Below are 20,065 nucleotides of genomic sequence, written 5' to 3'. Positions count from 1 at the left end.
TAAACTTCCCTGCTCATACAGAGCCTGATGAGCAGCAGGACTCATGGATGGATACTGGTGATCAAGGGGACCAGCAGACGGTCCAGGATCCACAGGTCTATAACGTAAAGCCGTCCCCCACTGAGGACTCTGCGGCATTTAATGCCTTAATCGAAAGGGCAGCTACAAACCATAAGGTGGAGATGCATGCTGACCCCGTGGAAGTGGACTTCCTTTTTGACACTTTCTCTACTGCTGAAAAAACTGTCAAGACTCTCCCAATGTTGAAAGGGGTCCTTAAGCATGCGGCTGACATTTTCAAGGAACCCACGAGATCCCGGGTGGTAAAACCACGCATTGAGAAGAAATACAGACCGGCACCTGGCGACCCCACTTACATACGGGGCCAGTTGCCTTTGGACTCTTTGGTGGTCTCTAATGCCCGCAAGAGGGCAAACTCCCAAACAACGGGTGAAGCTCCTCCCCCGGACAAAGAGTCAAAAGTGCTGGAGGCATCTGGGAAGCGGGTAGCGGCTCAGGCGGCCAACATATGGCGCATCTCAAACACGCAAGCTCTGTTGGCCAGATACGATAGGGCGCACTACGACACCCTAGAGCAGCTGTTACAACACCTCCCAGACCAGTTTAAAGAGGGAGCTGAAATGCTTATTCAAGAGGGGAAGCTCATCTCCAACGCTGCTATAAAGTGTGCGCTAGATGTTGCGAACACAGCAGCAAGAGCAATCAACACTAGTGTGATGCTGAGACGTCAGGCATGGCTCCGCATCTCGGGATTCAAGCCAGAGATACAAACTACTATCCTCAACCAACCCGTTAATCCAGACAGGTTGTTTGGCCCAGAGGGGGACACCACCCTAGAGAAGATCAAAAAAGATACCGAGACTGCCAAGTCCATGGGAGCTCTCCAGTCCCAACAATTTAGAGGGAACACTTTTCGTCGCTCAGGCAATCGAGGTGTTAACAGAGGGCACATGTCGCAGCAGACGCCATTCAATAAAAGTGGTGCGCAATCCTCCCACAGCAAGCAGGGCAGAGGTGGATACAAAGGAAACAGTGCCAAGGGTAGAGACGGAGGCAACAACAGTTCCCGTTCCTCTGCCGCCAACAAACAGTGACTCCCTGTCACTGCCCCCCGACCATCCTACACCTGTCGGAAGGAGACTCCAACAGTTCCTGCCCGTCTGGAAGTCCATCACCACAGACAGGTGGGTCAGGAAACTTATCCAGTTCGGCTATTGTTTAGAACTGACATCCACCCCACCACCCATGCCCCCAAAACACCGTCCTATGTCAGCAGAGCACTTGCACTTATTGCAGCAGGAGGTTCTAGTGGTGCTGCAAAAAGGCGCAATAGAGCTTGTGCCGGTGGAGGAGGAAGGCACAGGGGTTTATTCCCTGTACTTCTTAATCCCAAAAAAGGACGGCTCGCTCAGACCGATTCTAGACCTACGCCCCTTAAACCAGTACATTCTTTCAGAACACTTCCACATGTTGACACTGCAGCAGGTTCTTCCCTTGTTACAACGGGGAGACTTCCTCGCAACCTTGGACCTCAAAGATGCTTACTTTCACATACCACTCCAACCCTCCCACAGAAAGTACCTCAGGTTCACCATCCAAAACCGGCATTACCTTCGGAGTGACCACTGCTCCCAGAGTGTTCACAAAATGTCTGGCGACAGTGGCGGCACACCTTCGGAGACAGTATACATGTCTACCCTTATCTGGACGACTGGCTCGTGCAGGCAAAGTCAGCCCAGCAGTGCGCCGCAGACATGTCCCACACCATTCACCTCCTTCACAGTCTAGGATTTACACTGAACTACCCGAAGTCACACCTTCAGCCAGCCCATGTGCGGCAGTATTTGGGCGCGACGATCAATACTCTGGCTGCCACAGCTCAGCCGAACCCAGCGAGGATCGACAACATCCAGACGCTGATCCAAAAGTTCAGACCACAACACTCACTCCCAGCAAGAGTGTTCATGCAGTTGATAGGCATGATGGCCTCCTGCATCTTCATAGTCCCGCACGCGAGACTCCATATGCGTCCGCTCCAAGAATGCTTAGCGCATCAGTGGACTCAGGCTCAAGGACAACTAAACGACCTAGTGTTGGTGACGGGTCGGACATACAGCTCTCTGCATTGGTGGAATCCACACAACCTTTGCAAGGGCCGACCGTTCCAGGAGCCTGTGCCACAGATTACACTAACAACGGACGCGTCTCTCCTGGGATGGGGGGCTCATGTGCTCCACTATACGGTGCAGGGACTATGGACAGCGCAACAAAGGAAGATGCACATCAACTACTTGGAGCTGATGGCAATCTTCATGGCACTCAAGTCCTTCAAAGTACATCTGTGCAACAAGGTCGTGTTGATCCAGACAGACAACATGACAGCCATGTACTACATTCAAAAGCAGGGAGGTACGCACTCTCCACAGTTGTCTCATCTGGCTCAGAGCATGTGGAAGTGGGCCATTCAGAGGAACATCTTCCTCATGGCGGAACACCTCCCGGGCACGGACAATCAGATGGCGATCTGCTCAGCAGGTACAGCCACAAGATGCACGAGTGGGAGTTACATCCATCAGTACTCCGCCCGTACTTCCAGCAGTGGGGTCATCCAGAGATAGACCTGTTTGCCACAGAGGAAAACGCAAAATGCCAAAGCTTTGCCGCCAGGTTCCCTCACCCACTATCGCAGGGCAATGCGATCTGGATGAACTGGTCAGGCAGATTTGCGTACACTTTTCCCCCAGCGCCTCTCATTCCGCTGTTGGCAAGAAAGCTCAAGCAACACTCGCTGACGCTCATCCTAGTTGCTCCAACGTGGGCGCGACAACCGTGGTACACCACGTTCCTTGAACTCTCCGTGGTACCGCATCAAAGACTGCACCTCACTCCCCGGCTCTTGACGCAGAACCGTGGCGACATTCAGCACCCGGATCCGCAGCAGCTCAATCTGGCGATCTGGCTCCTGAGGTCTTAGAGTTTGGCTACCTTGATTTGCCCCCTGAATGCATGGACATCATCCGGGAGGCAAGGAAGCCCACTACCAGAGCTTGCTATGCAGCAAAATGGAAGCGGTTTGTCATCTACTGTACCAAGCACGCTATCAACCCGCTCGATGCCTCCATTCCTAATATCATCTGCTATCTGTTGCATCTTTACAAATGCAATCTAGCATACGCTTCCATTAGGATACACTTATCCGCCATAGCGGCTTATCTCCAAACCAGGCAGCATCTCTCTGTCTTCAGGGTGCCTGCCATTAAAGCATTCCTGGAAGGGCTGAAGCAGGTCATCCCTCCCAGGACCCCGCCAGCTCCTGTGTGGAACCTCAATGTGGTGCTCACCAGATTGATGGGTCCCCCATTTGAACCTCTGCATTCATGTGAGCTTCAGTTCCTCACATGGAAGGTGGCTTTTCTCATTGCCATAACGTCTCTAAGACGTGTTAGTGAGCTACAGGCGCTCACCATCCAAGAGCCATTTATACAAATTCATTCAAACAGGGTGGTGCTGCGCACTAACCCCAAATTTCTCCCTAAGGTGGTGTCGCAGTTTCATGTTAATCAAACTATCGAACTGCCCGCATTATTTTCCCAACCCAGAAACGGTAGCAGAAAGGATGCTCCATACGCTTGATGTCAAAAGAGCGCTTATGTACTACATTGACAGAACACAACCTTTTATAAAGACACAGCAACTCTTTGTTGCCTTCGCAGCCCAGCACAAAGGCAACCCCATTTCCAAAGCAGGAATAGCCAGGTGGATCGTTAAGTGTATTCAGATTTGCTATCAAAAGGCTAAGCGCACTTTAACGGTCCCCCCCAGGGCACACTCCACACGCAAGTTGGGGGCCTCCATGGCATTCCTGGGTAACATTCCTTTGGAAGACATCTGTAGGGCAGCCACATGGTCTACACCACATACGTTTACCAAACATTACTGTGTAGATGTGCATTCCAAACAGCAGGCAGCTGTAGGACAGGCTGTTCTTAAAACACTTTTTCAGACTTCTGCAGCTGGCACGGGCGGCCGCCGTTAATGGAGGGACTGCTATGTATTCTATGCTACAGATATGAATTTAGCAGCCCACATGCCTCGAACTGAATATGCTACGTACCAGTATGCATCTGTTCTTGGCATGTAGGGCTGCTAACATTCATATCGCCCGCCCTCCTCCCCGGCGCCCGTAGCGGCTGCAGACTTTTCTTACATTTTATCTCTAGCATGGCCATCACTTTCACTGTTAAACTCCATCTTTGCCACAATGGCTAAAAACAATCTGGGGATGGAGTCGATGCCCATGCGCACTGTAGTCCAGGGGAGGAGCCACCTATTTCGTGATACTTCGAAGACTCTTCCAGGACAACAATGTGCAATCATCCGGACCCAACACTAGGCGGCGATCTATGCTACAGATATGAATGTTAGCAGCCCTACATGCCAAGAACAGATGCATACTGGTAAGTAGCATATTCATTTTCACCTCGAAACGCGTTGGTGGCTGTCTTTTTTAGTTTTATCTTTTATTTGCAGTCAGTTTATGTGGCTGCTCGGTCCATGCACTGACCACTTACAAAATTGCTGGTATAATAGTGGATTTTATTTTTACCAAAGCCATGTTGCACCCTTCATAACGCCTGATGAGTCAAGCCAACCCAATTTTATGCCCGTCACCCTAGTGCTGAAATTTGCCAGTTCAGGTTGTGTAGTAAACTGTACACTAAGTCTGTACATCAGCTAACTATCTCCAGGGTGTTCGGATCTATTTTCAACAGTATTTTCATTTAGTACCTCTAAAGTTGTTGCTTTAGTAGACTCCAATACTAACAGAAGTATATCATAAAGCCTTTTAGCCCGGTGTAGCGGGCAATACCGGCTATTAAAGGCCCTCTCCAGCATTAACAAGGGAGAGGGACTTTAATAGCCGGTATAGCCTAGCTAAGTAGGGCTATAAAGCTATTAGAACATTTTGTCATTAGAGGGCAGACTGTTCTAACAAATAAAACAATGCCTTTCGGGAGTGCGACGGGAATGAAATCCACTCGGGCTCCCTGAAGCCTTTGTTCACAGCCAGAGCTGTGGACAAAGAAACATTGGAATGTTGGAGCTCCGGGCTTATAGCAGCCATGAAAAGCCCGAAGTACTCCATTGTTTTCAATAGAGCTTCCAACATTCCAATGTTGTAATTGCCGGTATAGCCCGCTACGAACGGCGGGCTATAAGGCTATATTAGAACAATTTTGTGGAAAGATGGAACACCTTGATGATGTTGCAGATTGTGAAAGCCACTGCAGACAAAACATGCAGTGGGCCACAGGAAAGCACTCAGGCAGCATGGCACAAGTTTGTCGATCAGTGGATAAAAGTACTCCAATCACAATTAAGGTGATTTTACAAATCTTGAAGTGATGTAATGGAAATTGGGTGGAGAACACTGATATAGAGCTCACCAGATCAAAATGGTTTGATGTGTGAATAGGGTTGTTCATTTCGTACACTATCTTAACCCATTCCTTGAACATTCACTTAGCATTCCTCTCACCTCCTTTTGCCCCCACAGGTAAGGAGTAAATCATGTAGGAGAGACTCTAGCATCTAAACTAACTCATCGAAAAAACTGTCTTCGAAACCCGTTTCTGAGAAGCTAAGTGACAGATAAGATTTAGTGGAAACATAAATTAATTGAAATAGGTTGGTTGAAAAAAAGAATGGAAACCCCCCAGAACAGTTACAAATAAAAATTTGCTGAAACACAAAGCTGGTTTAAAAAATAAATTGTGGACCCCTGTGGGGATTCTAGTTTGGTAACAGTTCAAATTAAAAATAAAGTAGAAGAAAAAGGTAGTGTATCAAAGGTAGAGGTAGGCAGTGTAGGCAAATGGTTAATAGTAGGAATGAAGGCATGGAAATTACCTCCAGCCACAAAAATGGAAAATAGGGGGAGAACGAGGAAGGGGAAAACTAAACTAGCTTTAAATTTTGGGATCGTCAATCCCCTCCAATTACAAAAGGGGGAGCGTGTTTGGGGGTAAGGTGCAGGAAAATAACAGGGAAAGTGGTTTGGAGGTTAACCCCACTTTTGAAATAACAGTTTACATTTATTTATTTATTTTTTAACTATCACTTAAATGAGGTAACACGGGAAGGAATGAGGGGGAAATGTAAAATTGTCTATATAAACCTCGTAGACTGGACAAAGTACAGATTATCCATCTTCCCTGAAATGGGTTTGGAGGATCTGGTACTTAAAATTTCTAGTATAGAACATCCGCCCTTCTCTTCGTCTCCAGCTTCACAAGAATCTATTTTATCAACACCAGGGCAGGGGTTCTCCACCAGAACCTCTGTAACCTGCACCTACATGAATGAGACCGACGAAGAAGCTTCAACCTTCGGGATAATGTGGTGGATGTTATTCTGACTATCTGCCACTATTTTGCCAAGACAGTATTTTCTGGCCTCTAGGCTCATTTTATTTTGTGAGAGTGAGGAAAGGCAAGTTGACCCTTTATAAAGTTGTGTGATGTGCTGTTGTTTGTTCTTGAAGACTGGCATGGCATGGTTAAACGTTAGAGAACCTGATCTGCCTGTGTGTGCCTGATCAACACTCACTATTAAAATCCCCTGTAGTGATGCGCTCCTTGAAATGGTTGTCACATTTCCCTTGATGCAGTTTATTATGCCGCTATGGGATCCAGATCCGTTCTTAACCTTTCTGCCATTCGAGCTTTTTCACAGCTGTACTCTTAAGGTCCTTACATTAAGAAATGTTTCTTGTTACAGACACTTCTGTTTGTCTTTTATGCGAACTTAAGGCTCTTTCAGTTCACCCTCCATATAAAACCTTTTTACCAGATGCGCTAGTGTTTGAGTGCCTCCTTTATTCCAGCAGTGGTGTTGCCAATTTGTTGGGCAGTCAGTTACATTTCCTTCCCTCCTTCTCCATCCATATAATGAAGAGGAAAGGTACAAGGTGGGACTCGTGGTTTGCCATAAGTTTCTCTATTGACAGGACTAAGGAGCATTGTGTTGATGATCAAATCTTCGTTGGGCTCACTGGAGCAAAAAAAGGCATAGCAGTCAACAAGTACAAGTGGACTTACTCCTCGCTTGATTGCCCTTTGTATCAAGGTATACTATGCGCTAGCCAAAAATGCTCCTTATTTCAAGAACACTCCACCAAACCAAAGGCAACTCTGACTAGCGATGCTCCTATTTTGGACCTCTATCAAGCCATTGTTTGTGCCTCTGTCGATACATTCACTAGGAACTAATGCATTGAATTGCATTCTGTAGTCCTGCAGGACTTCCTGGTGTTTAGTCCATCCCTCCGGCTCACCTACAAGTTTGGGAAGGGAAGGTTGCTTTGGTATGGATTCATAAGGTGAGTCATCTGGGGGTAGATTTTCTACTTTGAGTAAGTTACCTACATTTACATAAGCCTTTCTCGTGGGTTGTCTACCTGCATATTCCTCACTGCCCTCCTCCCTGTTCGGTGGAATCTACTGGAATTGACTCGAATCGAAGATTGATATTGCTCTCGGCCTGCTATCACTAAGTTGCGAATCATTCTTCGTCTGATAGAATGGAGAATGATGATGGGAATTGATGTCCATGCACATTAACGGTGCTTATATACTGCGACTGATGCTGGTGGTACCGCCTATCAGCAGGTGAGCTATGAATCCTTTTCTAAATTCAGTCTGGAGCCTAAAGGGTCTCACAAGGTAAGAATTCTATAGGGTAAGTAGAATATCAACCAGAAAGAGTGTTATCTAATGTAGGGAAAAAATCAATTCTTCTAGAGGGATGTTTCATGAACTATATCGGACTACCGAAATGCTTGATCAGGCAGGCCTGTGGTCTCCCAATGAAGTATGAGAGGGGAAAGGCAGCTACCACTGCTTTATTAAGAAACCTAGTCAGTGTGAATAAATTTGAAGCAGCTACTTGGAGATACTATTCCTTCATGACACTTCTGTCTTGATTTGAATTCCAGAGCTCTTGTCAAGGCTTTCTTACTAAATCTATGTGGGTAAAGTGAATACTTATTCTCCTTTCTGTATTGGGATGGACTTGCTAGTCTATTCGTTCCTCATTCTATTAATAAAGATTTTCAGGGGTAGAAGATAAACTTATTTGCCTGTAATTCTAGTTCTCCTTCAGGGAAGTTCTCCTTTAAATCCTAAACAACCATCCCTCCTTTGAGTAGAGTTTGAGAAATTGTTTATTAATGCTCAGTATTATAAATTCCCTTAAATTGTTCCAAGACACTACACATGGTTGCTACTGTTCAGTACTTACAACGTTAATGAAGATTTTCCTAGGAGGGCATTTATGATTACAGGTAAGATAACTTTTTCATGTGTAAAATTGGAAAGTTCATGGTGAATCTGGAAACTGGTATTTGCATCAGTGTGGCATTATAAATGCAAATGAAGGACATAAATAAATGCACGTAGGCAGCTGTAGTGACTGTTTGTCAATACATTTGTGTTAATTGGCTCGTGCAAAATGGTTTTTTTAAATTCTTTTCCAGCTCAGTTGGTACATTTGCCCGTGCGTTAGACTGCAGCAGTTCCGTCAGACAACCAAGCTTGCATATGAGTGCTGCAGCGGCCTCAAGGGACATCACACTGGTAAGAATTGTTGTTCACAATATCTACAACAATTTTATGTTAAACACACAAAATGTTAATTCCAAGTCTGTCGTAATACCTAATGGAATCTCTAAGAAATTTCTCTTTTGGTATGGTCACCCTTCAAGTTTTAAACTGATGCTGCCGGTATTTTGACTTCGAGTGCACTGAGGCCTACTAACAAGACCACCATGCCTGTGCCCTGACTATTAAATCTGTATGTTTGAATGGAGTAGACCTATTTGGCACAAGCTAGCTCACGTGTAGGAAAGTGCCCCTTTTTGCATAGTTGCCCCCCACCTTTTGCCTAATGTTGATCTATGTTGACTCAGTGCGCCTTGGATTCCTGCCAAGCAGTTCTTTCCCTAAACTGTACTGCTGCAAAACCCAATTGGCAACTCTCTGGCCACATATAAGTCCCTTGTAAAAGTTACCCTAAGTACCAAGGGCACTTTGATGGCCCTGTACCTTTACACACACACACTGCCATTGTGCCATGCCTACAATCCACTGCCCTGGCCTAGGTAAGCCACCCTTTTAGCTGGGTTGTTCTATACCAGTGGGGAGGGTACTGGTGCATAAGCCCTGTACCCTCTACAGTGTCTAAGTCAATTCTTAGACACTGTAAGTTTAGTAATGCCATAAAAAGTAAATGATATGGTAGTTTGTCATTACGAACTCCACAGCACCATAAGGGCTTTACTGAAAACTGGGAAGTTTGGTATCAAACTTATCAGCACATTGAACCCACACAGATGCCAGTGTGGGATTTAATGAAAAATGCACCCAGAGAGCATCTTAGAGATGCCCCCTGAAAAACGACCTAACTCTAGTGTCCTGGCTGAGCAGCTGCTAGTCAGCTGCCATCACCAGACAGCTTTCTGGACCCATGGGTCGAGAGCCTGGCGCTCTCAGGGTCCTGAAACAAAGCACATCTTTGGTCGAGGTGCCAAGCTTCCTCCCCCAGGTTGGGCACGGTCCACGAAGGGGAAGCTTCAAACGCTTGCCTCCTTTGTGAGCTACCCCAGCCATTTGCTGCTCCCAGCAACTGGCACCCACCAGTTCTGACCCCCTCTTTGGGCGGGAGAATCGTCGAGAAAACAAAGGTAGGAGGAGAGGTGTGCCTACCTTTGCTAATCCCACCCCTCGGGGGGGTGGGGGAGGGGGGAAGAGGCGAGATGAAGCACAACTCTGTCCCTGCCATCTTGCAGATAGGGGGGACCCAGCCAACCAGAGTGAGGCGTATGTCCCCCTCCCACTGGAGGGTGGCATAATAGGGGTGTACCCACCCCAGGGAAGGAATCATTGGTCCCGGCCTGTACCTACCTGTAACACCCCTACATTTAGTGGCAACCCTGAACCTTGCCTCCTCAGACAAGAAGAAAGAAGAGGAAGGACTGAAGAAGTCGTGCTGAACGAAGAGGAGGTGGACATCAAATGATTTGGCCATAGCCCTACCGGCCTGTCCAGACCTCGACCTGCTCCAGCGAACTCCCATTATGTCCAGCAGCCAGCAACCCCCAGAACCCTGAGGACCTGCCCTGCCTTCCCAAACCAGCCTTTGTTTCCCGTGAGCACCAGATTTACTCACTCACAGATTCTGGCTTTGGCCAAATCCGCGGTTCTGCACCTGATGCCCACGGGCCAAGTTCGAGTGGCCCAACACCCAAGGAGGTCTCCCAGCGATCCTTACCTAGGATATGGTGATCCCTGTCCTGCTTCAAGTCTGACGCCTGCTGCCCCTTTCTGGACCGAGCCGGTGAGAGAAACCAGACGCCAAAAGACACCCATGCACCCAACACCCCACAGCCTTGGGTGGCCCAACCCATGGTCACGGCATCCCAAGACATCCCAGCTTACCTCTCCAACTGGTGGTTGCCTCCAGAAGGGCTTCGTCCCCGAGCCTGCAGTGTTTGTTGTACCCGGAGAATCCTCATTGAAACCAAACAGGGCACCTGACAGCAATACAGATCCCCTGCACCCGGCCGCTACTGTGTTGCTGTGGGTGCGCCTTGTGTGCTTAACCGGATCCCTCTTTGCCCTGAACTTAAGTCCAGGAGCTTTGCTCCCACAACCTTGTGGCCTGCTCGTGACCAGTCCCCTATACCCCATTAGATAACATTGGGCCTCAGCACTCTGCACACGGCCACCCTAGTGCTGCATGCACCCCGCCAACCTAGTGCTGCTGAGGGTTCTTAGAGAGTGCATTCCTGACCCTGGTGGAACCCTGGTTCTAACTCCAGAAAACCAACTCCAAACCTAAGTACTTGCCGTTAAGTCAATAACATTGTTTTCTCCCATAGGATTGCATTGACTGATTTCTTGTGAAAATTGCTTTGTGGAGTTAAAGGAGAGGTGTGGCGCCGCGGCGACTGACGCTGGAATCTGGGGATCAGGATTCGATCCCCGGCTCCGGCGGCAGGTTAGCCCAGCACCATGTGACTCTGGGCAATAGCTCGCTTAATCTTCCCGACGGCCCCCAGCGCCTAGAGACCCTTACGGGTGATTGTGCGCTTTACAAATGTGGATTATTATTTATTATTATTATTAGTTTGTATGAAACCTTGAGAAACTGCATATGTACAAAAACTGAATTACATAACTTTTGTCTAGGAAATGTCCCAGTATAATATCTAAGCATGTCTAACTGAGTAGCAAAAGTAATCTGAAAAGTAATTCAAACTTTTATTACGTAACGTTTGTTTAGGAAATGTCCCAGTGTAATATCTAGGCATGTCTCACTGAGTAGCAAAAGTAACTTAAAAAGTAATCTGAAAAGTAGTTCAAACTTTTATTTTTTTGAAAATTTCTTTATTAACAGGATAATGCCAGTTCTCAAGTAACAGCGCAGTATATTCTCATTTTATATACATAGTACGTATGTGATAACATCGTGACAGTTGTATACAATCATTTTCATTTTGTTATTTAGGAACGTTCTGAACATAACTCCCCCTACCCTCCCCTCCCCTCCCATGGCACTATTCCACTGTACGTTGTGATCGCTCGTGGTTCCAATCTTTCCAATCATGTACACTGCACATTATGGTCCTACTGCATCTGTTTCTGTTCTGGGGGTATATAGTGCTCATCATACATAGTAATCACTTCCCGTGCACTCGTAGAACGTGTATCAAATCCTACCCAATCATGACAAGTCCAGTTAGGAGCATCGCGGCCCTAGTGCATGCATCCCACCTGTCTCATTAGATCTATTTTGTGTGGTCCGACTGAGTCGTTACTTGTCTCAAATGACCCCAGTAACACGTTCCAGTCCAGGGAAATGGGGTTCTTCCTAAGTCCCTTACGCTCTTCGCGGTGCAACACTACGCTCTCAGCCTTCCCCCATCTCACCACCTCCGCCCTCCACACTTCAGGGTCCGGCGGCCTAGGTGACTTCCACTTCATGGTCAAGGTACGTTTCGGTAGGAGCAGGGCTAAATCAGTGAATCGTGTGCCTGCACTCTTTTTCCGGTCTGTAGGGCCCAGACCCAGTATGATGTATTCCAGTGTGTTGTATGGTTTGGCGGGAACCAGCCTAGCCAGGTCATCTTGTATCGTAGTCCAGTAATACCCCAGTTTGGGGCAGTTCCAAACCATGTGTACTATACGTGCATCCTGCGCCCACATCTTGGACATGTGTCAGGTGTGTCTGGGAACATTGTGTGTAGGCGGTGAGGCGTCAGATACGCCCTGTGTAGGAGCATGAGCTGTATAAACTTGAATTTCTGATTTCTCGACACTCTCTTAGGGTATTTCAGAATCCGGTCCCATTCCTTGTCCCTGAGTGGCCTCCCAATATCTTGTTCCCATCTATCTCGTAGGGGTCGTAACGAGATTGCCCTGCCTTCCCTTATGCCGCGTGTTAACCACCTAGTCAAATGGCTTCCCGACCCCATCAGGTACTGCATTGTGAGTAGTGGGTTCGTTGGCGGTTCCAGTCCGTCTGGAGCCCACACCTGTGTGATGTAGCGTTTCACCCCTGCGTGTAGCAGAAACAATCCACCGGGTGTGTGGTACGAAAGTCTTCAAACGTCATGATCCGGCCATCACCGAACAGGTCCCCTACTTGTGACACGCCCGAGTCATGCCAGTCCGTGAGCATGAGGGACGAGATTGCCCTCAGTCCAACCGGAAGCCCCAGCAATGGGATCGTAGGGGCATAAGTTGACGTGGTACACGTATATTTCACCGCTCGTTTCCAATATTCTATCGCTATTCGAAACAGGGGGGGCGTCGACCTCGGGATTTCCGCCCTCGGGAGTAGCAGGGTATAGATACCTCCCCTGCTCCAGTCCATGTTCGATATGCCAATCTCGTGTAGGTTTCGTCCTGCTAGCCAGTAAGCCAGCCATTGCAATTGGCAGGCGAAGTTATATGCCCGAAGGTCAGGGACCCCCATACCACCCGCGTCCGTGGGAAGTTGCAGTTTGGTCAGGCTAATCCGTCGTCTCCCAGAGCCCCAAATCAGTTCTGTCAACAGTGTATTAAGCGTTTTGAATATGGAGGCAGGGACCCTCAGCGGCAATCCAGTAAAGTAGTACAGCAAGCGGGGCAGGACCACCATCTTGGAGATGGCCACTCTGCCCGCCACCGCAAGCGGCAGCGTAGTCCAGAACTGCACTTGTGACCTCAGTGCCCTTACCGCCCTCCCCAGGTTGCCATCCAACAGATCCCCTGCCTCTCTGTAGATCTGGATTCCCAGATAGCGGAAAGTAGTCTCCGCCATCTGAAAAGAGTGAGGTGCAAAGAGTAAGTGGGTTTCCGCTCTGGTTGCGGAGAAGAAATATCCGTAGGATTTAGGTGCGCTGATTGTAAGGCCTGACAGGGCACTGAAGCTATGAAATATATCAGGAACAGGTCTCAGATCCCCCCCCCCCAAGTCTCCAAAGTAGAGGATAATGTCATCCGCATACGCTGACACCACATGGGTCACTCCGTCCCTCTGTATGCCCCTGTGCTGCGCCGACTTGCCAAGTCTGCACAGTAACGGCTCCAGAGCCAGGATAAATAATAGTGGGGATAACGGGCATCCCTGTCTTGTACCCCTCGCTATGTCCAATTGCGCAGAGATGCATTTATTCGTGCGGACCCTTGCTGTCGGGCAGGTGTACAGTAGCCTCACCCAAGTAACATATTCTGGTGGTATCCCAAAGCATTCGAGTGCCGCTAACATATAGTCCCATTTAATGGAATCAAACGCCTGCTTCAGATCTAATGAGATGCATCCCTCCGTGTTCGACCGTCCTGGTGCACCTGACATAAGTTGGTTAAGTCGTCGTAGGTTCATGGCAGTGCTCCTGCCCGGCACAAAGCCGCATTGGTCTGGGTGAATGAGCGACGGAATATATTGGGTCAGTCTTGTTGCAAGAATTTTGCTCAAGATTTTATAGTCTGTGTTCAATAATGACAGCGGCCTATAGTTTGCCATATGTAAGCCATCCCTGCCCGGCTTAAGCAGTGACACTATTAGGGCCTGTAGCGTGGTCTGTGGCAGGCCCCCGTGATTTCAGCGCCTCCCGGTACATCTCGAGGAGCCGCGGCGCCAAAAGATCTATGAAGGCACCATAGAATTCCACCGGGAGGCCGTCCGTGCCCGGTGCTTTGTTCCGTGGGAGTGTGCGAATGGCGTGTCGTATTTCCGCCACCATAATTGGCCGTGCTAGCTCTTTTTCTGTCGGTCCTCAAGCCTTGGTATCACTAACCCCTCCATGAATTCCTCAAGTGCCCCATCAGGCGGTGGCGCGTGCGGGCCGTATAGTGTCTCATAATAATCTCTAAAGGCTGTGTTAACCCTCAGCTGTGTCGTCGCCATCAACCCCCCTTGGTCAAGTACCTCTAGTACTGGCAGCTGGACCGGTTCATCCTTCACCAGTCGGGCTAGCAATGGTCCTGCCCTGTCCGCCTGAGCATGTTGTCGGCTCGTGTATTCTCTGTAGTCCAGTATGCGCTACTCTTCAAGGAGTTCCGCATGTTGGATGTGTGCTTCCTGCAGTGGCGTGAAGGGCACATTCGTGCCTGCAGCTTCGCTTTCGAGCATGGCTAGCCGCCCCTCCACGTCCCGGAGTCTACTCATCACAGTGTGTCTCATTCCTACCCGTGTACTCATCGCCTCTCCCCGGATTGACACTTTAAAAGCGTCCCATTCTATTTGTCGGGAACTCGCGGTCCCGCTATTCACAGCAAAGTAAGATGTGATGGCATCCTCAAGTGCCGCGCGAAAGGTCGCGTCCTCAAGCAGGTCCGGGTTGAGACGCCAGGTAGGTATGGGTGAAGGGTTCCTACCCCATTGGAATATGACCTCCACCGGGTTGTGGTCCGAGAGTGTCTTGCCCATGTGTTCCGCTATTGTTACCGCCCCCAGTAGTGTCGTGGTGCAAAAAACATGGTCAATTCTAGTGTGTAAGTTATGGGGTGGCGAGTAAAATGTGTACTCCCTGACCAAGTGGTGTTTACCACGCCATGCATCTACTAGGTTCCATCCCTCCACCCATCATGCTAGCGCCTCAGCCTGTTTTCTACTCTCAGTTGCTTGTAAGGGAGGGTGGGACCTGTCTAAGGAGACATCCAGCACTGCATTAAAGTCCCCACCTATTAACCATGGGAACTCTGTCCAATCAGCTAGTATCCCATTAATCCTTACTAGGAAGGCCGGTTGGCCCGAATTCGGCGCATAAACACTGCCTATCACAACAGGGGAGCCATCCAACAACCCTCTGATGAACACATATCTGCCGTCTGTATCGGACCTCAGCTCCACTAACTTAAAAGGGATTGAGTTCCTCAGCCATACCGCTGCCCCTCTCGAGAATGCTGAATAAGAGGTAGCAAATAGTTGCCCCTTCCATTTTTTAAGCAATTTTCCACTCTCCGTGGTCGTTAAATGGGTCTCCTGGAGGCAGGCGATCATGACATTCCTACGGTTTAGTTGGGCCAGGATTCTGTGTCTTTGTGGACAGACCCCATACCCCGCACGTTCCAGGTGCACATCTTGTATTCGTTAAGAACCCCCATTCCAGACAGCAGCATGTAAAGTCAGTGAGCATTGCACCACGAAGCAGGTGTATATTATTCGCCATGAGTCTCGTGCCATTATAAAAAACAACCCCATAACTATAAGGTTCCCGAATAAAACCCTTCGGGATCCAAACATTACTGTCCAACGTGGGCACGCATCAATTCTAAACATGTCTCTACGGTGTGGAGCGAGGGCCACTTACACCAGTCCATGGTCCGTTGGTATCACCCCGTTGTGCCCTCAGCAAGTGGGGCCCCCCACCCCCCGATCGCCCTGACATACAGTTCATACAATACCACCCAATGTCTTCCATGGCTGTATTCACAGGTCATTCGCTTCTTGTGCTGTAATCTTAGGGAACAGTTGGAGGCTGTCAGCCGAGCCCGACACCTCCGTCCGCGAGGCAGAGCGGCAATCTAAATCCACGTTGTCCTGAGCGTCGTGTTCTGCCAAGGCGGCCTCTGTCAGTTGTCCAATTTCCGTCGCCCCTTGAGTCCGGGCTGATGTCGATCCTCTTGGGGACGCGGGTCCGCTCGCTCGTCCCAATGTCTCTCCAGTCTGGTTCCGCTCTCCCCGGCGCGAAGATCTCTCTCTCCGGTCTCCCTCAAAGGGGTCCTGCGTGTTTGGGGGCAACAGGGTTATTTATTTATTTATTTTGAAAGTTTTATATAGCGCGAACAAGATCTTTGCAGATATCAGAGCGCTTTACATAGAGAGAGTACATGATCCTAGTCAAACAGGTAAGTCAGTAAAGCTAACAGTACAAATAGATGTAGAGCAAAAATACAAATAATACAAATAAACAAAGAGGTCGAACAGGTAGTAAAGATCTGTGCAGATTCTTTAAGAGTCCGAAGTAGTAGTTCAGGTGTATTTAGCCATAAAGATAGCTTTTACTTCTTTCTTAAATCGTATAGTGGAGGAGATGAGCCTGATTTCAGGAGGGAGTGAGTTCCAGATTCTGGGTGCCATTCCTGAAAAGGAGCGTATATAAGTTTTTTCTTTCTGAAATCTTCTAGGCTTCAGCGGAAGATTGTTTGTGCCTCTGGTGTTTCTAGAGCCGCCAGAGATTGTCAACTTCTGAGTGAGGTAGCCGGGTGAGTTAAGGTGTACCGCCTTGTGTGTCATGCAAGCAATTTTCAGGTGTATTCTGTCTTCAAAAGGCAGCCAGTTCAGGGATTTCAGGTCAGGGGAAATATGAGAGTGCTTTTTTGACCCCGTGATGAGTCTCGCTGCAGCGTTTAGGGAGGCTCTTAGGGGTGCCGTAGTGGTAAGGGGGAGACCGCAGAGGGCGATACTGCCATATTCTATTCGAGGGATGACTAGTGCTTGTACTGCAGTTTGGAAGTCTTTGGCTGGGAGGAAGGGTTTGAGTTTCCTCAAGGTATTAATTTGGAAGTACGCTCCCTTAGTTGCCTTGCTGATATGTTGCTGCATGTTGAGATTGGTGTCAAGTGTTATGCCTAGAGATTTAGCTGAGTCCACGATGGTGGGTTGGACATTGAGTGCGGTTAGGTGTTTAAGCCACGTTTGAGTGGTAGCGATCTTTGCTGGAGGTGAAATCAGAAGGAACTCTGTTTTCAGAGCATTGAGTTTGAGGTGATTATCGGCAAGCCAGGATTGGGTGCTTTTGATCGTTGAGTTCAGGAGCAAAATGTCTTTGGGGGATTGTAGTTTGAGATAAAGTTGGGTGTCGTCGGCGTACATGTGAAACAGAACATTGGATGCTTGTAGCAATGTGGTGAGAGGTTCCATAACTAGGTTGAACAGAGTCGGGGATAGGGAGGATCCTTGGGGGACGCCTAGCGATACAGGTATTGGCGAGGACATCATGTTGTTGCTCTTGAATTTCTGCGATCTGTTGTGTAGAAAGGAAGTGAACCATTTGAGAACAGTTCCAGATAAACCCATTCTTGTGTTTAGTAGTTCGAGTAGCTTCTCATGTTTAACGTTGTCGAATGCTGAAGAGAGATCAAGCAGGATGAGGAGGCAGGTGTCGTTTTGGTCTAGGATTTGAAGTGTGTCGTCAATTATGCGAGTCATGGCAGTTTCTGTACTGTGCCCAGCTCGGAAGCCTGATTGATGAGGGTTGAGTAGCTCAAACTGATCAATGTGTTTAGTCAATTGTAGTTGTGTGCATTTTTCCAGCAGTTTAGCGAGAGTGGGGATATTGGTAATGGGACGATAATTGTTCAAATCAGAGGGGTCGGCTGTAGGTTTTTTAAGTAAGGGTGTGACTTGTCCAACTTTGAGGGAGTCAGGTATGATTCCTTGTTGAAGTGAGCTGTTGATAATTTTAGTCCAGAGTGGGAGAAGCAGAGGGGTAAAGTCTTTTACAGCGCCAGCTGGAAGGGGGTCTGTGAGGTGATTGGATGGTTTCAAGGTGCTGAGCAGTTTGCCAATTTCTTCTTCGGAGTAGGTGTCAAAGGATGACCACGTAGCATTGTTTTTTGGTTCAGTGGGTGCTATGCAATGGGGTCTGGAGTAGAGGCTTGCGTCAGTAAGGAGATCGCTCTTTATGCTATCAGTTTTTTTGACAAAGAAGGCAGAGAAGTCTTCACAGGAGGGTGCTTCGCGCACCGTGCTAAGTGGTTGGGGTTGCTCCTCGGCTTGTGTTCTGATTAGCTCAAACAGTTTCCTCGGACGGTTTTTTGCTTGGTCGAGCTGGAGGCTGAAGAAATCTGATTTTGAGCGTTTAATTTTCCTGAAATAGGCGTTTCTCTTTTTCTTCAGAGTTTGTAGGTGCAGAGGGAGCTGATCTCCAAGTGCGCTCTGCCATTCGCATGTCTCGTCTATCCTCATTGAGACTCCCGTCGTACCATGGATTGGATATTTTGGTGGAGACTCTTTTTAGCTGCATCGGTGCAGCCTCATTAATTATTGAGGTCATAGCGTTGAGATAGTGGTCAGTCAAGGATTGAACGTCCGTCGTGCCGTTAGGTGGGAGTAGGAGTTTGCAGCTGTTAGGAGGCAGAGAGCTTGGGTTGAGTTTTTTCAGGTCTCTTTTCCAGACTTTGGGCTTGGAGGATTGAACCGGGTTAAATTTAACTTTTTCATTGATGAAGAATGTGACAATATGATGATCTGACCAGTCACAGGGTAGGATGGACTCAAGTTGGATATAGTCCTCTTTGGAAATGATAAGGTCGAGGATAGAACCTTTCTCGTGGGTCGGGCTGTTGCATATTTGGGTGAGGTCATGGGCATTGAGGAAGATTTTAAGGCTATTTACCACCGCGTCATTGCGGTCGTTCCAATGGAGGTTGAAGTCACCAAGGTATATTTGGGTGAGCTGCCGTCCAGAATTGGTTGAGATCATATCCATGATTTGTTGGGAAAAGGTAAGGTTGTCCCTGGGTGGGTGGTAAATGCCGTGCAGAGAGCATATCGGTTTGCCCTCATTGATAATGTCGAGGCAGATGTATTCACAGGATGTAGGGGATGGTAGGGAAGTGAAGTTGACTTTCCGAACAGAGAGGTTGTTCCTGTAAATGCATGCAATTCCACCGCCTAATTTGCCGGACCTGTCAAGTCTAATGATGTGGTAGTTGGGAGGAACCAGAATATCCATTATAGGTGACGAAGATTCAGTTAGCCAGGTTTCAGTCAAAATGATTAGGTCAAGGTCCAGAGATAAGATGAGATCAGCGATGGCGGTGGAATGTTTCGAGGCCGATCTGCAGTTGAGTAGAGTGCATTTGAGGCGGGGTGTGTTGAGGGTGGTAGAGGGTTCTAGTGATAGAGGGACTTTTCTAAGGTTATTAGGGATGGAGATTCTGCTGTTTAGAGTAGGGGGGTCTAAGGGGATTTGAGTGTATGGTGGGTATGGTAAGGTGTGCGCTGGATGTGTGGGGGGCTGTGTCGTAGGAGCGGAGGAGAGTGAGTGTGTCGAGGTCTGACAGCGGATTGCAGGGGCGATGAGGACGGTTGTTGCGATTGCGAACAGGGATTGCACTCCAGTGCGGGGAGTGTTGGGTGGGAGAGTCCACCGGAAGGGAGGGGGACCTGTTGGGAGGGGAGGTGAAGGTGGGTGAGTGGTTGCAGGGGCGACGAGTGCGGTTGTTGCGATTGCGAACATTGGTTGAAGTCCGGTGTGGGGAGTGTTGAGTAAGAGAGTCAACCGGAAGGGTGGGGGGCATGTTTGGAGGAGAGGCGGAGGTGGGTGAGAGTTGTATGGGGTTTGTGGAGAGTAGTTCTTTGATGATGTGCAAGTCTTCTTTGACCTGGATGAGGGTGGCCATAATCTTGTCCAGCGTGGGGTATGCGATGGAGGTGGGAGCGGGGATCAGAGGTGCATGACTGACCCGTGAATTAGCGAGCAGATGGGGGGGTAGGCTGGTGTTCGTGCAGGGCTCCGTTGTGTCAGTGTCAGTGTACGGGATGGAGTTAG

General features: G+C 48.5%; 1 protein-coding gene across 6 annotated transcripts in view; it reads left to right on the top strand.

The window, feature by feature from the left end:
* MTA1 (metastasis associated 1) overlaps positions 1–20,065 on the top strand; it is a 761,697-nt gene that overhangs the window by 371,528 nt on the left and 370,104 nt on the right. For all 6 annotated transcript variants that reach the window (XM_078659566.1, XM_078659564.1, XM_078659562.1 and 3 more), the window contains exon 8: positions 8,558–8,657. In XM_078659566.1, coding sequence (XP_078515692.1) covers positions 8,558–8,657 — 100 coding nt within the window. The remainder of the gene's footprint in view (positions 1–8,557; positions 8,658–20,065) is intronic.

Source organism: Lissotriton helveticus, chromosome 9 (assembly GCF_964261635.1).
Source record: "Lissotriton helveticus chromosome 9, aLisHel1.1, whole genome shotgun sequence".
In the NCBI taxonomy this organism is placed as follows: Eukaryota; Metazoa; Chordata; class Amphibia; order Caudata; family Salamandridae; genus Lissotriton; species Lissotriton helveticus.
The sequence above is the reverse complement of the archived record's forward strand: the minus strand, read 5'-3'. Positions and strand labels throughout refer to the sequence as shown.